An 18,003-nucleotide genomic window follows, 5' to 3' on the forward strand; every position below is an offset into this window, starting at 1 on the left:
CTCACCCGCCTGCTGGCCCCCCCTACAACTCCCCCCTCCGTCCCTCCGCCCCCCGCTCCTGCTCTCTCCGCCTAGCCTTTCCCCTCCCAGCCGCCTGCCTGCCAGGGGTAGTGAACCGGCTGAGCGGCATGGAGACGCAGAAACTTCGGGGGGCCCTGGCTCTTCTCCTCCTTTGCTCTTTCGCATCCGCTAGTCAGGATCTGCAGGGTAAGCCTGTCTCCATCCTCCTAGACTCCTCTCTGTCTCCTCTCTATTTGCCCCCAGCACAGGTAGCGGGAGGTTGTGGGCAAGGGGAGAGTCCTGAAATTGAGCCCGGGGAGAGTTCCACTGCCTAGAGTTGGTGAAATTATGGCCTGGTGGAAAGGAGTGGGTACCAGAGATTGTTCGAGTGGGAACTGGCCAGGATTAGGCATGAGGCCAGAGCCAAGGACTCAGGAGCGGGTTGTTGGGAGTGCTTGGCTGGGTTGATAGAGCATCCACAGGCACCCCAAGGGTCAGGGAGAGCAGCCTGAAGGTTGGTGCACTGTGAGGATCCTTTCCCTTCTCCCTGGGCTCCTGGCTGCTGAAAGTCAGGGTGGGGGTGGGGACTGAGAGGTCTAGGCTCTCCCGGAGGTCTGGTGGTGGGATGGGCCTGATGGGTGTGGGAGAGGTAGCTGGAGCAGATGACACAGGCAAAGATTCTTTACTGGCTGGAGGGGAAACCACAGATTGGCCAGGACACAGGAGGCAGAAGAGCTGGGTCTTACATTCCCTGGGGGGTGGGGGAGCCCTCAGTGGGCAGCTGTTCTTATCCAGATGAGTGTGCCGAGTCCCCAGGATGGGAGGAGGTGGACCAGGGTGTGGAATGAGCCAGACCCAGCAGTGGAAAGAGAAGCTGCCTCCCATTTCTGCGCTGTGGGCACCAGGTGCCACTCCTGCCTCATACCAGCACAGCGTCTCCCTTGCGCCACCTGGTGGGGGCATCTCAAGTTTGTGGGATGGTTTCTTATTTCCAAGTGAGTCTCAGCTCTGCAGGTTCCCAGAGGGAGGTAACAGGCAATAATGAAGGAAGGAAAGATTCACTGCCTTGGCTGTCCTCTGATAACAAAAGGGTGGAGTTACACTGCTTGGTGGTGTGGTGGTGGGTAACTAGGGATGCCCCACCCCTGAGGGCTCAGGGGAGAAGGCAGGTCTTAGCACTTGACTCCTTCTTCTGACCTTGATAACCCCTGCCTGGCCAGTAATTGACCTGCTGACTCTGGGTGAGTCCCGGCAAATGGTAGCTGTGGCAGAGAAGATCCGGACAGCTCTACTCACTGCTGGGGACATCTACCTCTTGTCCACCTTCCGCCTGCCCCCTAAGCAGGGTGGTGTCCTCTTTGGCCTCTACTCTCGCCAAGACAACACGCGATGGCTGGAGGCCTCTGTTGTAGGCAAGATCAACAAAGGTGACTGGTGGGCATCTTCTTTTCTGCAGCAGTGATTCCCTTGAGTGCTCTCCCTCATCCCCACATCAGGTGCCTCTTAATTCTTCTTGACCTCCTCTGGGAACCATGGTTCCATCAGGCTGTGGCCAGGCACCAAGCAAGGGGCACAGTAGGGGTTATGGAATGCATAGTAAATCAGGAGGTCAGGTGCCCAAATAGCAAGGTGAGGTCTGGTATTTATAAGTATGGGAGGCTATACTTAAGAATGCCCAGAGAGAGGGTGAGACATCTCTGCTCCAGCAGTGACAGAGATCCCGCAGATCCCTGGACAGGTCAGTGGGTTTAGAACTAGCTGCCATCCTGGCAGAGGATAGGTTGATATGATGCACTGAAGACTAAGAAAGTCCTTGTCTCTGAACCAATTTGAAAACATTTGTTTGTATACCTATTATGCGCAAAGTGTTGAGAGATACATAGCTGATTTAGGGATGGTAACCCCAGAGATGTGGTGTCCAGAAGAGTTGATCCACGGCTCAGTGGGACCCAGGGGATGGGGGATAGTGCCCGTACTGACCTCCCCTCCCGGGCAGTGCTGGTGCGGTACCAGCGGGAAGATGGCAAAGTCCACGCAGTGAACCTACAGCAAGCAGGCCTGGCTGATGGCCGCACACACACAGCTCTCCTGCGACTCCGAGGTCCCTCCCGACCCAGCCCTGGCTTGCAGCTCTACGTGGACTGCAAACTGGGTGACCAACATGCCGGCCTCCCAGCACTAGCCCCCATTCCTCCAGCAGAGGTCAGTGGGCTGGAGATTAGGACCGGACAGAAGGCTTATTTGAGGATGCAGGTGAGCAGGAAAGACCCTCCAAGTTGTGTGGAGACAGTCTGCACCAGTGGGGGGAGGAATTGGTAGAACTACTTTACCTGCTGTCCTCTCCCCCCCCCAGGGCTTTGTGGAATCAATGAAAATTATTCTGGGCGGGTCCATGGCCCGTGTAGGAGCCCTGAGTGAATGTCCATTCCAAGGGGATGAATCCATCCACAGTGCAGGTAACAGAGACTCCTTTTATGAGGCCATGGGTTCTGTGGTTTCCAGTGACTCTGTCCTTCTGATTTCCTTTCCCCTAACACCCATTCCTTTGGCTCATCTATTCCTGGGACTTCTGACCCAATCTTTTACCCTCAACTCCATGATCTCCTCTATGGGAGATTTGAGTAAAAAAAAAAACAGGTGTCCCTGTTCAGGTCACCCAGCCTAGGCCAGAAAAGTACCATGACCCAAGAGAGGTCCAATTCTGAGGATCCCTGGGAGACAATGGGGAGGAAGGCACTTTCTTGGTCTTGGCCAAGATCCTTGTTTCAGGTTTTTGTAGGTCCTCTTGGTCTCTGCCATCTACCAGCAGTGTCTCTGAGCATTGCCCATCTGCCTGGTCTGTCTGTCAGATACTCGAAGGCTCTTATACAGGAAGAGCTCTTGGAGGAAGCTTGGGAAGGCAGAAATGGAATGTACTGGGGCCCTTGTCTTGGTTTGGGTGGCCACTCACTGGGACCCATTCTGCTACTTCCATGCCTGAGAACCAGGGGAATTTTTTTGTGTGCGCCAGAGATTGAACCTGGGGTTGCTTAACCACTGATCCACATCCCCAGCCTTTTAGAGACAGGGTCTCATTGAGTTGCTAAGTGCCTTGCTAATTTGCTGGGGCTGGCTTTGAACTTCCAATCCTCCTGCCTCAGCCTCCCAAGTTGCTGGGATTACAGGTGTACTCTACAGTCCCCAACAAGAATTTGGATTTTGACTTCCTATAAGGCAACTCCCCTTAGAGGGTCAGAACTGGTGCTAGCTGGGGATGTGGTTGAGATAGAGCTCTTGGCTAACCTGTGAGGCCTTGGGTTCCATCCCCAGCACCCCAAAAGCAAGACAAAAAAATTGGTGCTGCTTTCTAACCAACTCTGCCCTTGTGCTATGTAGTATCTCATCTTTATTCTAAGGCTCCAGCCCTGTCCCCTTCTTCCTTTCTACTTCCCACCAGCCTGTCCCCCTGACCATGTCTTCTCTTCTCTCTAGTGGCCAGTGCACTGCAATCCATTCTAGGTGAGTAGGCCATGAGGTGGGGAAGGGGTGAGGGTGGGGAGGAGGCCCCAGGCTTGAGCAGCTGCCTGGAACCAAGTCCTCTTCAGTCAGGTGTGGGTGGGTCTTAAAAGGTAGGGGATGGGCAGCAGTGGCTTGTTGCCCTTGGAGGGTTCAAGGCTGATGACCCAGTTCTGAGCCTCTCCACACATGGGCCCTGACAGGAGAGCAGACTAAGGCGCTGGTCACCCAACTCACCCTCTTCAACCAGATCCTGGTGGAGCTGCGGGATGATATCCGAGACCAGGTTTGGGTGGGCCAGCCGAGGGTGCTACCAGTCCAGGGGTGGGGTGTCAGATGCTGAGAGCTGACTCCTTCCCATTTTTTAGGTGAAGGAAATGTCTTTGATCCGAAACACCATCATGGAGTGTCAGGTGTGCGGTGAGTGGGAGAGCAGGGGAGGGCTCCAGATGGCACCGCTCTGCTGCCCACCTGTGGCTTTGGCTTCCCCTTCTAACCATTTGACTGGTGATCTCTGGGTAGCTCTGACTGTCCCTGCCTCCCAGGCTTCCATGAACAGCGTTCCCACTGCAGCCCCAACCCCTGCTTCCGAGGTGTGGACTGCATGGAAGTGTACGAGTATCCTGGCTACCGCTGTGGGCCTTGTCCCCCAGGCCTGCAGGGCAACGGCACCCACTGCGATGACATCAATGAGGTGGGGGAGGCAGAGCCCACATGGGTGCAGATAATTGGGGTGAGGGTATCAGGAAGGGCCCAAGAGGCTAGGGAAATGTTGATTGGAAGCAGAGGAATCTGGGGGTTAGAAGTCAAGAGACCAGCAAAAAAGTGAGATGGGAGGTTGGCAGAAGACTGGAGGGCCACATGGAAGGAGCTGGGGAGTGGAAGGGCCGTTTGAGCAAGGGGTACAATTACAGATTGCAAATCAGAGGGAGGCTGGGGCGCAAATCAGGAGCACCATGAGAATGGAGAGGGAGAATTGTGGAGCGGAGAGAACAGGAACACTGGTTCCAGGATCATAGGCCGAGGTTCTCTGGAGAGAAGCCTCATATCTGCTTTCTTGCCCTCAGTGTGCTCACGCTGACCCCTGTTTCCCGGGCTCCAGCTGCATCAACACTATGCCCGGCTTCCACTGTGAGGCCTGTCCTCGAGGCTACAAGGGCACCCGGGTGTCTGGTGTGGGAATTGACTATGCCCGGGCCAGCAAACAGGTCAGGATGGACAGTCTGTCTAGAGAAGGGGATTCTGGGTCGGACATGGGACACTGGTGATAAATGGGGTGAGGCTGGCTTTATATTGGCTTGGGGTCTGGACTTATTAATGCTCATGATAAGGCCACACCAATGCCTTCTCCTGTATTTGCGGAGAACTACCCTTGGTCTGGTTCCACCCAAAGTCTGCCCCTTCAGGTCTGCAATGACATTGATGAATGCAACGATGGTAACAACGGTGGCTGTGACCCAAACTCCATCTGCACCAACACCATGGTGAGCTGAACACCCTGTCTCCAGGGGTGGTGTTAGAAATGTATGACCCATCATCAAATTTCCTGCTCTCTTCCTCCTTCCCTGGGGTTCTACAGAGTCCGTATTCACAGGGACCCTACTGCCTCTAACCAGCAGGGACCTTTAGCAAGTTATTTAACCTTCTCAAGCTTCCTTATTTGAAAAATGGGGCTATTATCTACTTTGAAAGATTGTCCTGAGAGCCTAAAGGAGAAACTAATATGCCCTGTTGGCTGTGAGGGCAGGTGCTATACCCTCAGGGAGGGCAGTGCCAGTCCAGGGCACCTGGTGGCCCCAGCCTCTTTCCCGGCTCTACTTTCTCTCTCAGGGATCTTTCAGATGTGGTCCCTGCCGCCAGGGTTTCCTGGGCAACCAGACCCAGGGCTGCCTCCCAGCAAGGACCTGTTTCAGTCCAGCCCACAGCCCCTGCCACGTTCATGCTCACTGCCTCTTTGAACGAAATGGTGCAGTGTCCTGCCAGGTGGGCTGGGAAGGACAAGGGAAGGAAATGTAGGGAAAGGGCGAAGACTAGTGAACATGTTTAAGGTTGGGGGACTTCGTGGAAAAGGGCGGTGGGTCTGGGCCCAGGAACTGGCTAGTGGGAAAAGTAGGGCCTAGAGAGGGAGTGGTGGGGCATGGGAAGCCATCCCAAGTTGCTAATTCCTGCTGTTTGTGTCACCCACCCCAGTGTAATGTGGGCTGGGCCGGGAACGGGAACGTGTGTGGGCCTGACACAGACATTGACGGCTACCCGGATCAGGCGCTGCCCTGCATGGATAACAACAAACACTGCAAGCAGGTGCAGGGGCTGGTGGACCAGTGTGGTGGGGAGCCCCAGGCTGGGTCAGGCCAGAACTCATCCGTTCTCTCCCTCCCCCTGAACTTCAGGACAACTGCCTTTTGACACCTAACTCTGGGCAAGAAGATGCTGACAATGATGGCGTGGGGGACCAGTGTGATGAAGATGCTGACGGGGATGGGATCAAGAATGTTGAGGTGGTCCCCAGACCATCCTGCCCTCTGCTCTCTTCCTCCTGTTCGGTTCTCTCTGGCCTCTCCCATAATCCTGCCCCTTGACAGTACTCTAAGAAGGTTCCAGAACTCCAGATTAGGGAGCTCTAAACCTGTGGCCCCGGACAGGTGGATCTTTCCCTCTCATTTCTTGACCAGGACAACTGCCGACTGTTCCCCAACAAGGACCAGCAGAACTCAGATACAGATTCATTTGGTGATGCCTGTGACAACTGCCCCAATGTTCCCAACAATGACCAGAAGGACACAGATGGCAATGGAGAAGGAGACGCCTGTGACAACGATGTGGATGGGGATGGTGCAGGCCTGGGGCTCAGGGGCAGGCTGGGAATTTGGATAGAGGGGATGAGTCAGGGAAGCTAGGAGGTCTGTGAGAAATGGGAGGCATGCTGTGGGAGCTGGCCTGGGTCAGAGGAGATGACCAACATAACGGAGACCAAGCTCAGGAAGTTCACCAAGTTAGAAGAGTGAGGCGTGTTCTAGTGACAACTCTGTGCTTTCCCCCATGTCTTCTAGGCATCCCCAATGGATTGGACAATTGCCCTAAAGTACCTAACCCGCTACAGACAGACAGGGATGCAGATGGGGTGGGAGATGCTTGTGACAGCTGCCCTGAAATGAGCAATCCTACCCAGGTACAGGGGAGGGGAAGGGTCATCAGTGGAAAGCCCCAGCCCTTTGGATGGGAAGTGGGTCACCATCTTCAGAGTTATCAAGAGGAGATGGTGAGATCAGGCCCCTCTCTCAGACAGATGCAGACAGTGACCTGGTGGGAGATGTCTGTGACACCAATGAAGACAGGTGGGGTCTTGGCCAAGAGACAGTCTTCCAGGGGATATTTTTCTTTCTTCTAGTCCATTCTCACTTCTCTCTATGGCTCAGTCTTCATTCTCTATTCCCATAATCTCCCTTCCATTCCTATTGCTGGACCTTCACATCTGGCTGGCTGCAAGGGGTCTGGATGGAGGGCAGGCTCAAGACTCCCCTAAGCAGAAGACAGGGAAAGAAAGGATGGATGGAGGGACTTTGGACAGCAATTATTTGGTGACTGTTTTTCTGAGCAGCGATGGGGATGGTCATCAGGATACCAAGGACAACTGCCCACAGCTGCCAAATAGCTCCCAGCTGGACTCAGACAACGATGGACTTGGAGATGAGTGTGATGGGGATGATGACAATGACGGTGTCCCAGATTATGTGCCTCCCGGTCCTGATAACTGTCGTCTAGTACCCAATCCCAATCAGAAAGACTCAGATGGTAAGGCTTGCTCCAAAGAGGGTTGGACTGGTTTGGACTTTGCTCAGGGGGAGGTAGTAAGCCCTGCAGGGCAGTAAGGAAGGGCAGGTAGGGAGAAGTCAGGAATGCAAGATCCAGGAGGTGACAGTGTTGGCCATTGGCAGTGGCCAGGCCTTCCTGAGCTCCTAGCCTTATCTACCCAGGCAATGGTGTTGGTGATGTGTGTGAGGATGACTTTGACAATGATGCAGTAGTCGACCCCCTGGATGTGTGTCCTGAAAGTGCAGAGGTAACCCTCACGGATTTCCGAGCCTATCAGACGGTCGTCCTGGATCCTGAGGGTGATGCTCAGATTGACCCAAACTGGGTCGTTCTCAATCAGGTACTTAGACTCAGGGCAGTGGGCTGGGCAGGTACTGTCAGGCCAGACCACCAGGTAGGGCCTAGGTGGGGTAGTACATCTGGATCAGGGCTTTTTTCTTTCCTGAACAACCCCAGGGCATGGAAATCGTTCAGACCATGAACAGTGACCCTGGCTTGGCAGTTGGTATGTAAGGGATCATCCAGTTCAATAACTTCCAAATGGAAGAATTCTTCAGGGACAGAGCATGGGGGAGGAAAGGGAGGGGAAAGATGGGCGCAGGCAACAGAGAAGGCAGTGGACAAGCTGGCCATACATACTGCAGGCACCCCTTCCCAGCCCTCCTGCGGTGGGCCATTTGCTGCCCCTGACCTTTACCCCACCCCTACCCCCACCCCAGGATACACAGCCTTCAATGGTGTGGACTTTGAAGGTACCTTCCATGTGAACACAGTGACTGACGATGACTACGCAGGTTTTCTCTTCAGTTACCAGGACAGTGGCCGCTTCTATGTGGTCATGTGGAAGCAGACAGAGCAGACCTACTGGCAGGCCACACCTTTCCGTGCTGTTGCCCAGCCGGGGCTGCAGCTCAAGGTAACCCAGCTGCCCAGTTTCCCCAACCTAAGCCTGTTCCCAAAGCTCTCCCCTGCCAACCCCAGGGCCTCCTCTCCTGCCTGATGGGGAATCCTCAGGACTCTGGCCTGCAGGTCGGCTCTGTGGGCCTCCTTGACTCCCTTCCCATCTGTACGTACCAGCCTTGTGTTTCCCTTCTCTCTGGTCCTATGGTTGACCTAGTGTCTTTGCCAATGATCCCCAGGCAGTGACATCAGTGTCTGGCCCAGGTGAGCACCTCCGGAATGCCCTGTGGCATACTGGCCATACCCCTGACCAGGTACGGCTGTTATGGACTGACCCACGAAATGTGGGCTGGCGTGACAAGACCTCCTATCGCTGGCAGCTGCTGCACCGGCCTCAAGTTGGTTATATTCGGTGAGGAGAGGGGCCGAGTCCATCCGGAGGACCCCAGGCTGGGGCCTTTCCTTCCCTTTTAGCTGGGACTCACCAGTGACCTCTCCTCTGCTCAGTTCCTCAGTGCCATGGGTAGGGACCATGGCCACTTCTCTCCGTCTCCCTTCTCACCACAGACAGGACCTGTAGCCAGTGTTGGGCACATCATACCTTCTCTGTGCCCCATTTTTCTTCTGTAAAATAAGAGCATTGAGCTAGATGCCCTCAGACCCCAGGCCAGTCTGTACGGGGCCCATCACTTCCAACCCCCTAAGTGGCACAGCCCAGAGCCTACTTCATCAGCAGCTGACCTGGAAGGGATTTTACAGAGGCCCAGACCTCCCAGGCCTCTCAGTTCAGCACTTTGTCCACAACTTTGCAGTTCCCTCCCACAAGTGTCCCTAGTTGATGGGGACAACTTGAGAAGGGAGGGGAAATGGGTGTGCTTGGAGGCTGGACTTTTTTCATAGTCAAGAACTCAGAGTCCAGGGGCCTGGGGTTGGTGCCCCTTTAAGGTGCCTAGTGCTGTGGGGCGCCAGAGCTGGGGATAAAGGGGGGTTGACTAGAGCCTGGGAAGTGGGTGACTTCACCCCCCTGCCCATTGTGCTCATCGCCATGGCAACCCAATCCTCGCTTGGAATGCGGCTGGTGCTTTGAGATGCAAAAGGGGCTGGACAAAGAGCTAGGGGCCCCTGGCCTGAGAAAAGCACCCCCTTCCCTCCCCTTTCCTCCTCTCCCTTCTCTCTTCAGCCTGGTGAGCTCAAGGGGGGCTGGGATGAGCAGGGCCTGGGACATGGAGGCACTGTACCCACTGGCACCTTAGCACCAATGGACACCCCTATCCTGGACAGGGTGAAGCTCTATGAGGGTCCCCAGCTAGTGGCGGATTCTGGGGTGATCATTGACACATCCATGCGAGGGGGGCGTCTTGGTGTATTCTGCTTCTCCCAGGAAAACATCATTTGGTCCAATCTCCAGTATCGATGCAACGGTGAGGCTCTAGACAGATCAATCTGACCCCTCACATGTCCTGGGAGAGTCGCCTTCTCTGACCTTACTTATTTCCCCTTCTTCAGACACAGTGCCCGAGGACTTTGAGCCATTCCGGAGGCAGCTGCTGCAGGGAAGGGTGTGAGGAGGTGGCCACCAGATTCCTGATTTTAGACTCTCTGGCCTTGGGGTCCATCCTGGAGACTCTGAGGTCTAAACTACAGCCCCTCAGCCAAACATAGACCCTCCTCTGGCACCCTCAGTTCAGCCCCAGTGGGGCAGCACCCCCACTGTTCAGGGGTTGGGACATTTTCAAGGGGTATTACTCAGGTACTAACCCCAGGAAAGAAAATAGCAGATTGCCATAAAGTTCCAGTTGTTTTCTAAGCCAGTGCAATTGCTTGTTTAGGGGTTTTCTGGGATAGGGTGGGAATCAAGAAGGAACCTGAGGGCGTCAGAGGAAAGCTGGTAGGCTAGAAGTTAGAGAGCTAAGGAAAGTTTGGCTGATTTGGGTCGCGGGTGGAGAAGGTGCCAGATGGGGTTAAGTGAAGGATGAGGTGCTGTTCGGAGGATGGCTAAAGTCCTCCCAGCCCCACTTACTCACGGTGGCAGCGGCGACACTCCAGTCTATCTTAGATCAGCCGGTATCGAAAGCCAGGAGGGCGGGGGCTGCCCCGCTTGAGGAGAGGGGGAGGCCGGGGGGCCGAGGGGGCCGGAGGCCGGGACGAGTGCAATATTGGCGGGGGAAGTAACAACACTGCACCGCGTCCCGTCCCTCCCGCCCGCCCGGGGCCCGGGATCCCACTCCCTACAGCCTGAAGCCAGCCGGGCTCAAGGACTGGGGTGCACTCTGGGGAGTTGGGTTCACCTTAGAAGCAGGCCAAAGACTTGGCGCCTCTAAGGGTGAAGGGGATGGTAAAGGGGAGGGGTAAAGGGAGAAGGGGAGACTGCGGTGCCCAAGAACGCCGCTTTCCGACGCCCGGGCGTTGCGCGCGCTTGCTCTTTAAATACTCAGACTGAGCGGCGCGGAGCCGTCACCATGGTGACGCGTGTCCCAGCAACCGAACTGAATGGCTGTTGCCAGGCAACTCCAGAGTTGAGGTTTGGGGCCGCCCACCTAGATATTCCTACTTTCTCAAACGGGCTGGTGGGGGGCCTTCCCCGCCTCCAGCCCGCTCGCGAGCGCGCGGACGTACCGCGCCCAGCGCCGCCCACGGGGTACCGCGCCGCACAAAGCGGTGCTTTGGGGGCCGAGCAGCGGGCGCGGGAGCGGTGGTCCCCCGCTCCTGCCTGGGCTTCCCTCCAGTCTCGCGCCTTGCAGGAATGTTCTTAAAGTACTGGTTTCCAGTCTGTGTTGTCGGGGCTAAGAGTTGTTTTCCCCATCCCCTCGACACTGCCTCTGTTGGCCTAGGCCACCAGCGGGAACCCCGGACCCAGCCGACACCCTGAGACCACGTGCCGCAGTGGCCCCAAATACCTCCCTTCCCCGCAAACATTTCCGGCCTTCAAAGTACCTTTCGATTCTCCCAAATGACGCACCCTCACGTACGGTTTTGCTCTCCCAACGCACGCGCACCTGCACCACTCTGCTCCCCGGAGGACAGTTGTATTCCTAAATTCCATTCTGTCACTCCACCTACTCGGTCTCCTAAATCCGCGAGTACCCTCACGGAACCTGTCCTACTCCCCCCTCCCACATTCCGATGTCCTCTCCCAGAGACCTCGACGCCCCTTCTATAAGCCTCAGGACCCCACCCACTTAGAATCATTTCCTCCAGACACCACCCCCAGCGTCTGAGTCCCCACCTACTGCCCCCGACCCCACGGTTGTGTGTGGCGCCCCCCCCCCCCCGCTTTCCTTCCAAGGCATTGATACTTCCCGCCAGGGCCCAGCTTCCCCAGGATCTCACTGCCCCCATTCAGTCAATGTCGCCCAACCTCCTCTCCCCTGGATCGGGGCCCCTCCGGACGCCAGGGTCGGCCACTAGAGGGCAGGAGCTCCCAGCAGCAACTGGAGGTGGAGGCTGGAAAGGAAGAACCCTAGGGTTCGGCAGAGCCCAGGTTTCGACCTTCTTTAAGTGGAAATTTCCCCCCGCCCCCTTCTCGGGAGAAAGCCGAGGAGGGAACCCAGGCTGCTGGAAAGCCCGGCCGGCCGGGGCGGGGACTGTGGGTTTCAGGGTAGAACCGTGTGTGGAACGGGACAGGGAGCGGTTAGAAGGGTGGGGCTATTCCGGGAAGTGGAGGGGGGCAGGGAGGGAGCCCAAAACTAGCACCTAGTTCACTCGTTATTAAGCACTCTTATTTCTTCTCAGCACGCAGAGTGGGGCTTCAAAGGACCCGTAGGGGAGGGAAGTAGAGTGGCGGACCTCGGGGTAGGCCTCCTGGCCTTGCTGTCAGGGCCTTCACTAGGCCCCCCTTCTCTGCTCCCTTTCCTCACCTTAGCTGTTGTGCTGGGGCTAAAAGTAGAACGGGGGGGGGAGGGGGGTCACGCTCCCTAACCCCCTCCCCCACACCCACCTCCTGGAGTCAGGGAGTGGTTGGTAAAAGGGGGAGGCCAGTGAAGAACAAACAGGTTGTCAGAAGTTGAGTGATTGGAGCCCATGTACCCTACTCAGGAATGGTTGGGGAGGAGGAGGAAAAGGCAGGAGGTAAGGAAGGGGGAAGGGGGGCGGAGTTTTGTCACCTGTCACCTGCTCCGGCTGTGCCTAGGGCGGAAGGGGGGGACTGGTATAAAGCAGCAGGCGCCAGTGCCGCTCCAACTCACTGCAGTGTGGCTGGAGTCTGCTCTGCCCCCTCCCCACCAGTTCAACACCACCATGACACCTGGCATCCAGTCCCCCTTCTTCCTGCTGCTGCTTCTCCCAGTGCTTCCAGGTGAGGGGCCTGAGGTTTGGAGGGGGCTGCCCTGCTCATGTGGTATTCCTGGACTTTCTGTGGGTTTTATTTCCTGGCAGATGGCACCAAGAGAGTCAGAAATTGCAGACAGGTGTGAACAGGTTGGTACCAGAATGAAGGAGAGAGACTCAGGACAGGCTGAAAAGAGGCAGCCCCCCAGGAGAGGGGGTGCAGGGGAAGAGAATGTCCTGAAGAGAAGTCTAGGAGGGAAGGGAGTCGGGAAGGGTAAGTCTTAGGAGTGAAGAAATGGACCAGCCAGGAGCAGAGGTGTATGGGAAGAGTGGGAGAGGCTGCCAGCAGGGTAGGAGGAGGGGGGCAGACCCAGGGGCTGCCCGATGCCGACCAATCCCCAGTCCTCCTGATATTACTTCTCCTGTTAGCAAAGGTTATATTTTCTCCTTGCTCTGATTTGCCCTCCAACCAAGTAGTTCTTACAATTTCTGGCTCCAATTAGGTCAGAAAGTAACCCAGTGTCCAACTGTGTTGAGAGAAGTACTGTGAGAATGACCAAAAGTTTACTCCCCACCTCAGCTCTGGTTCATGCTCTGCTGCCATTCCAGGACAGAATAGCGTTACCTTATCTCAAGTCTCCACCACTGCCCTACACTCGACCAATTCTGTGATCACTACAATTCCAAGCAGCAGGTCTCCATCAAGCTCTGCCACCACCCCAGCCCACCATGGCACCTCATCTGGAACCACGGGGGCTCTAAGTAGCTCAGCCTCCACCCCAGCCCACCATAGCCACTCATCTGGGACCACTGGGGCTCCAAGCAGCTCAGCCTCCACCCCAGCCCATCATAGCCACTCATCTGGAACCACTGGGGCTCCAAGCAGCTCAGCCTCCACCCCAGCCCACCATGGCACCTCATCTGGAACCACTGGGGCTCCAAGCAGCTCAGCCTCCACCCCAGCCCACCATGGCACCTCATCTGGGACCACTGGGACTCCAAGCAGCTCAGCCTCCACCCCAGCCCACCATAGCCACTCATCTGGGACCACTGGGACTCCAAGCAGCTCAGCCTCCACCCCAGCCCACCATGGCCACTCATCTGGGACCACTGGGGCTCCAAGCAGCTCAGCCTCCACCCCAGCCCATCATGGCCACTCATCTGGGACCACTGGGACTCCAAGCAGCTCAGCCTCCACCCCAGCCCACCATAGCCACTCATCTGGGACCACTGGGGCTCCAAGCAGCAGCTCAGCCTCCACCCCAGCCCACCATGGCACCTCATCTGGAACTACTGGGGCTCCAAGCAGCAGCTCAGCCTCCACCCCAGCCCACCATAGCCACTCATCTGGGACCACTGGGGTTCCAAGCGGCTCAGCCTCCACCCCAGTCCACCATAGCCACTCATCTGGGACCACTGGGACTCCAAGCGGCTCAGCTTCCACCCCAGCCCACCATAGCCACTCATCTGGGACCACTGGGGCTCCAAGCAGCTCAGCCTCCACCCCAGCCCACCATGGCACCTCATCTGGAACCAGTGGGGCTCCAAGCAGCTCAGCCTCCACCCCAGCCCACCATAGCCACTCATCTGGAACCACTGGGACTCCAAGCAGCTCAGCCTCCACCCCAGCCCACCATAGCCACTCATCTGGGACCACTGGGGCTCCAAGCAGCTCAGCCTCCACCCCAGCCCACCATAGCCACTCATCTGGGACCACTGGGACTCCAAGCAGCTCAGCCTCCACCCCAGCCCACCATAGCCACTCATCTGGGACCACTGGGGCTCCAAGCAGCTCAGCCTCCACCCCAGCCCACCATAGCCACTCATCTGGGACCACTGGGGCTCCAAGCAGCTCAGCCTCCACCCCAGCCCACCATAGCCACTCATCTGGGACCACTGGGGCTCCAAGCAGCTCAGCCTCCACCCCAGCCCACCATAGCCACTCATCTGGGACCACTGGGGCTCCAAGCAGCTCAGCCTCCACCCCAGCCCACAATAACACTTCAGCCCCAACTGCAGGGACTTCATCAGCCTCAGCTGCCACTTCAGTACACAGTGGCACTTCTACTATGGCTACTACAACCCTACTTGACAAGGGTACTAAATCCTCAGTTTCCAGCCAGCCATCTGACATTTCCACCACCACTGCCAACATGAGCAATAGTAGCAATAGCCATAGCACGGTGCCTCCCTTCACCTCCTCCAATCATAGTTCTCCTTCCCAGGTGTATGTTAGGGTCTCTTTCTTCTCCCTGTCTTTTTACATTTCAAACCTCAAGTTTAATTCTTCCCTGGAAAACCCTGAAACCAACTACTATCAAGAACTGCAGAGGAACATTTCTGAATTGGTGGGTATCTGCCTTTCTTTTGCCATACTCCCGTAGGGCAGCTTTCAGAATTATTTCAATCTTTTGCATTAAGCCTGAGTCCTTTTCCTCTCACCCAGGTTTTGCAGGTTTATAAACAAGATGGTTTTCTGGGCCTCTTTAATATCATGTTCAGGTACAGTTCTGGGTCAGACTGTGTGTGTGTGTTTTGGGGCTTGTGGTCATAAATGTTGTGCGGGACCTTGTGTTTAAGGTTGGGGGGAAATAATGAGCCAAAAGCTGGAACCTTTGGCTGAATTGATTATTTCCTATGACCAGACCAGGATCTGTGGTGGCAGAACTGACTCTCGTCTTCCGGGAGGGTACCACCAATGCCAAGGAAGTGATGTCACAGTTTCATCAGCTTAAAGAGGAAGGATCCAATTATAACCTGAACATCTCAAGAATCAAAGGTGAGGCTACATCCCCAACTAGAGCCGAGCCCCATGAAGGGTCTCCTCTCCCTCCGGTTGTGCTCTTTCCTTTGGTGCTAGCAGGAGGAGGGCTACCTCCTTTTGGAGACTTCCTTGACCACTGCTTTTCCTTTTAGCGAATGAGGTGCTGTTTCCTTCCTCTGCCCAGTCTGGGTCTGGGGTACCAGGCTGGGGCATTGCCCTGCTGGTGCTGGTCTGTGTTCTACTTGCGTTGGCCATCTTATATCTCATTGCCTTGGTAAGTACTCAGGCTCTGGCCTTCACTGGAATCCCCTGGTAGACGGAACCCTGTGGTCCAGCATACATTCCTGTCTCCCCAGGCGGTGTGTCGGTGTCGCCAAAAGAACTATGGGCATCTGGATATCTTTCCATCCCGGGAAACCTACCATCCTATGAGTGAATACCCCACTTATCACACCCATGGGCGCTATATGCCCCCTGGAAGTACCAACCGTAGCCCCTATGAGGAGGTGAGGCTGGGCCCCCCAAGCAGGGAATGGAGGCAGAGGCTCTGGCTGGGGAGGTGTCCCAGGGGGATATTTGGAAACCCAAAGAGTTTGTAAGAGGTGAGCCTTAAAGAGCCTGGCAAGATTGGTGGGGGTGCTTGGAGGTGCTCTGGGGCACAGGTCTGGGAAAGAGATCAAGGAAGCAAGGGGACCTCAAGAGGGAATAACCTCATTACCAACATTCCCCAAAGAGCATTCATTACCTGTCCACATTCACCACTGGCTGAATGGGCACCAGGGCAGTGCTCAGTAGGATGCCCAGAGGCAAAATGGGTGGGGCAGTGTGTCCAGGGGAGCTCTTCCTGCAGAGTCACAGGAGTACACCTGGGCGCCCTGTTCACCTCCTCCTTGGAGTGGGGAGTAGATTGAGAAAGGCTGGGGGGGTCTCCAGGGGAGAGGAAGAAATCTCACCAAATCAGGTGAGCAGAGCGGAGGGGTTCCTGGGAGCCTCAGGGAAGCAAGGACACCCCCCCACCACACACACACACACACACACACACACACACACACACTGCCTTTCTGTGCAGGACCTAGTAAATAATTATAGCAGTCAGCCGGGACTGGAAAGCCACTCCAGTGGGGGAGGAGATGAGTTTCCTTTTCCTGCCTCCCTTTCTCTCCTTCTGGGGATCGCCTTCTCCTGGTTTTATATGCTCGCGTGGACACAACCCCCCACTTGGGCTGGAGGAGCAGAAAATGGAGAGAGAAGCGGGCAAGGTGCAGGCTGGGCAGGCAAGGGGGCTGAGCAGCGCCGGGGAGGGGGTGGAAGGGAGCAGTGAGAGGAGCGGGCTGTTTACAGTCACCTGGCTGCTGGTGGGGCTGCAGGTGCTGTCTCCAAGTTAACCCCTTGAAGGCTGATCCAGTCCCTGGGCTGACTACCCCAGACTGGGGAGCCATCCAGCGGTCCCAAGAGACAGCTTTTGCCCCTCACCCTGGATCTCTTTTCCCTCCACCCAGGTGTCTGCAGGCAATGGCGGAGGCAGCCTCTCTTACACGAACCCAGCAGTGGCAGCCACTTCTGCCAACTTGTAGGGACAGGTCACCTGCTCAGCCTCAGCTGCCAGAAGTGCCTCAGGTTCTTCACTGCCAGAGCCCCCCTCCCCCAATCTGGGCTAATGAGCTGGGAATCCGGGTGGGCTGCTCACAGCCTCCCTCAGAGGCTCTACCAAGCCCCCTAACCCATCTTAGCCTGGTGAAGCCCAGCTGTGCCCTGGAGGATATGCCTGGGACAGTGGGGCCGTGGTAGCTCTCAGGAGGATTGGCCTAGAAATTCTGGCCACAGAAGTGAGAACCCCAACATGACTGAATAAAATGTGGCCTCATCACAATAAAATGTTGCCAACTTGTGGTCTTTCAATCTGCAACTGGTGGATAGGAGGGTCCATTAGAATGTGTCCGTGAGGAACCCTGGAAGGGACTTTGGGAGGTTGGAGATGGAAAGGAGGTAAGGAGCAGGGTTTGAGAAGCAGATGTGGGGAAAGAGGTGATACTGGGGCACAGGGTGACCTGCTGGAGAACTCAAGAGTCACCTCTCCTCCATTCCTGGTGGCACAGGAGGAAGAAGGAAATGAAACCTCCTAGGCCTGCTCCGGTGGGCCGGGATGACTCGGCTCCGTCAGCACGTGGCTCAGCCAGTGGATGGCTGTCCCCTCTCCTCCAGCCTGGGTTTCACTGGGCTGGCCACCCTCCTCTCCTGCTGGCACTGTGCCCCCAGGCAGCTCTATTCTTAGTTGCCTGGGTGTGAAGCAAATCCTTGGGCAGTGATAACAGCGCAGAGTCAACACCACTGTGATAAGTGGGGGCTGGGTCAGATCCGGCAGCTGGCGCCAGACCCTGCCCCCACCCTGGCCCCTCAACGCCACACCCACTGCTAACCCTAGGGTGGGATCCCAGGCACCCTGGGAATGGGGAAGTGGATTCTGGTTCCGTGACCCTTTTAGGCCCAGGCACGATGCCCGGGCCCTGAACCACATTCCCCCGGGGCCCAGTGTGGCTGTCCAGGTGCCCGGTCTAGGACCTGATGCAGCAGCCAGGGTGCTGTGCCTCCTGGCAGCTATGGTAAGCTGGGGCCTGGGCCTAGTACAGGTGTGGCAGGAGGCTGGGAGTACCTGGCTTGGGTATCTCCTTCCCTCAAGCACCCTACCCTGACCAATAACAAAGCACCTTGGAACCCTTCCACCCCCATTCACTGCACAGAAACCAAGAGGAATGGTCACGCTCAGG

General features: G+C 56.5%; 2 protein-coding genes across 4 annotated transcripts; both read left to right on the plus strand.

Annotated features, from left to right (window-relative positions):
• The first annotated feature begins 128 nt into the window (after positions 1-128).
• On the plus strand, positions 129-9,975 carry Thbs3 (thrombospondin 3). Of its 3 annotated transcripts, none has more exons than XM_026404931.2 (23): positions 129-207; positions 1,221-1,427; positions 1,997-2,253; positions 2,354-2,456; positions 3,472-3,498; positions 3,699-3,781; positions 3,864-3,915; positions 4,041-4,189; positions 4,563-4,703; positions 4,902-4,979; positions 5,326-5,478; positions 5,686-5,796; positions 5,886-5,993; positions 6,168-6,327; positions 6,546-6,664; positions 6,778-6,830; positions 7,094-7,287; positions 7,470-7,648; positions 7,765-7,813; positions 8,028-8,224; positions 8,448-8,620; positions 9,490-9,629; positions 9,715-9,975. In XM_026404931.2, the coding sequence occupies exons 1-23, from the start codon at positions 129-131 to the stop codon at positions 9,771-9,773; spliced, it is 2,871 nt and encodes a 956-aa protein (XP_026260716.1). In that variant the 3' UTR covers positions 9,774-9,975. The 3 variants fall into 3 exon arrangements, with proteins under 3 accessions (XP_026260716.1, XP_077659876.1, XP_077659877.1); XM_077803750.1 differs by having other exon boundaries at positions 5,356-5,478; XM_077803751.1 differs by lacking the exon at positions 3,699-3,781 and having other exon boundaries at positions 3,864-3,908.
• A 2,469-nt stretch (positions 9,976-12,444) lies between these two features.
• Muc1 (mucin 1, cell surface associated) lies at positions 12,445-16,862 on the plus strand. The gene is made up of 7 exons (XM_077791628.1): positions 12,445-12,502; positions 14,404-14,822; positions 14,921-14,976; positions 15,120-15,253; positions 15,391-15,512; positions 15,595-15,744; positions 16,738-16,862. Exons 1-7 carry the CDS (start codon positions 12,445-12,447, stop codon positions 16,810-16,812), a joined length of 1,014 nt encoding a protein of 337 aa, XP_077647754.1. The 3' UTR covers positions 16,813-16,862.
• The last annotated feature ends 1,141 nt before the right edge of the window (positions 16,863-18,003 follow it).

Source organism: Urocitellus parryii, chromosome 11, assembly GCF_045843805.1.
Source record: "Urocitellus parryii isolate mUroPar1 chromosome 11, mUroPar1.hap1, whole genome shotgun sequence".
In the NCBI taxonomy this organism is placed as follows: Eukaryota; Metazoa; Chordata; class Mammalia; order Rodentia; family Sciuridae; genus Urocitellus; species Urocitellus parryii.

Excerpts from the sequence above, each read along its gene's own strand:
- Thbs3 (XM_026404931.2), top strand. The coding sequence starts at position 129 with ATGGAGACGCAGAAACTTCGGGGGGCCCTGGCTCTTCTCCTCCTTTGC. Across the intron at positions 4,704-4,901 it reads ATGCCCGGGCCAGCAAACAG|GTCTGCAATGACATTGATGA; the intron begins GTCAGGATGGAC and ends CTGCCCCTTCAG. Across the intron at positions 8,225-8,447 it reads AGCCGGGGCTGCAGCTCAAG|GCAGTGACATCAGTGTCTGG; the intron begins GTAACCCAGCTG and ends AATGATCCCCAG.
- Muc1 (XM_077791628.1), top strand. The coding sequence starts at position 12,445 with ATGACACCTGGCATCCAGTCCCCCTTCTTCCTGCTGCTGCTTCTCCCA. Across the intron at positions 12,503-14,403 it reads GCTTCTCCCAGTGCTTCCAG|CCCACCATAGCCACTCATCT; the intron begins GTGAGGGGCCTG and ends CCTCCACCCCAG. Across the intron at positions 14,977-15,119 it reads CTCTTTAATATCATGTTCAG|ACCAGGATCTGTGGTGGCAG; the intron begins GTACAGTTCTGG and ends TCCTATGACCAG.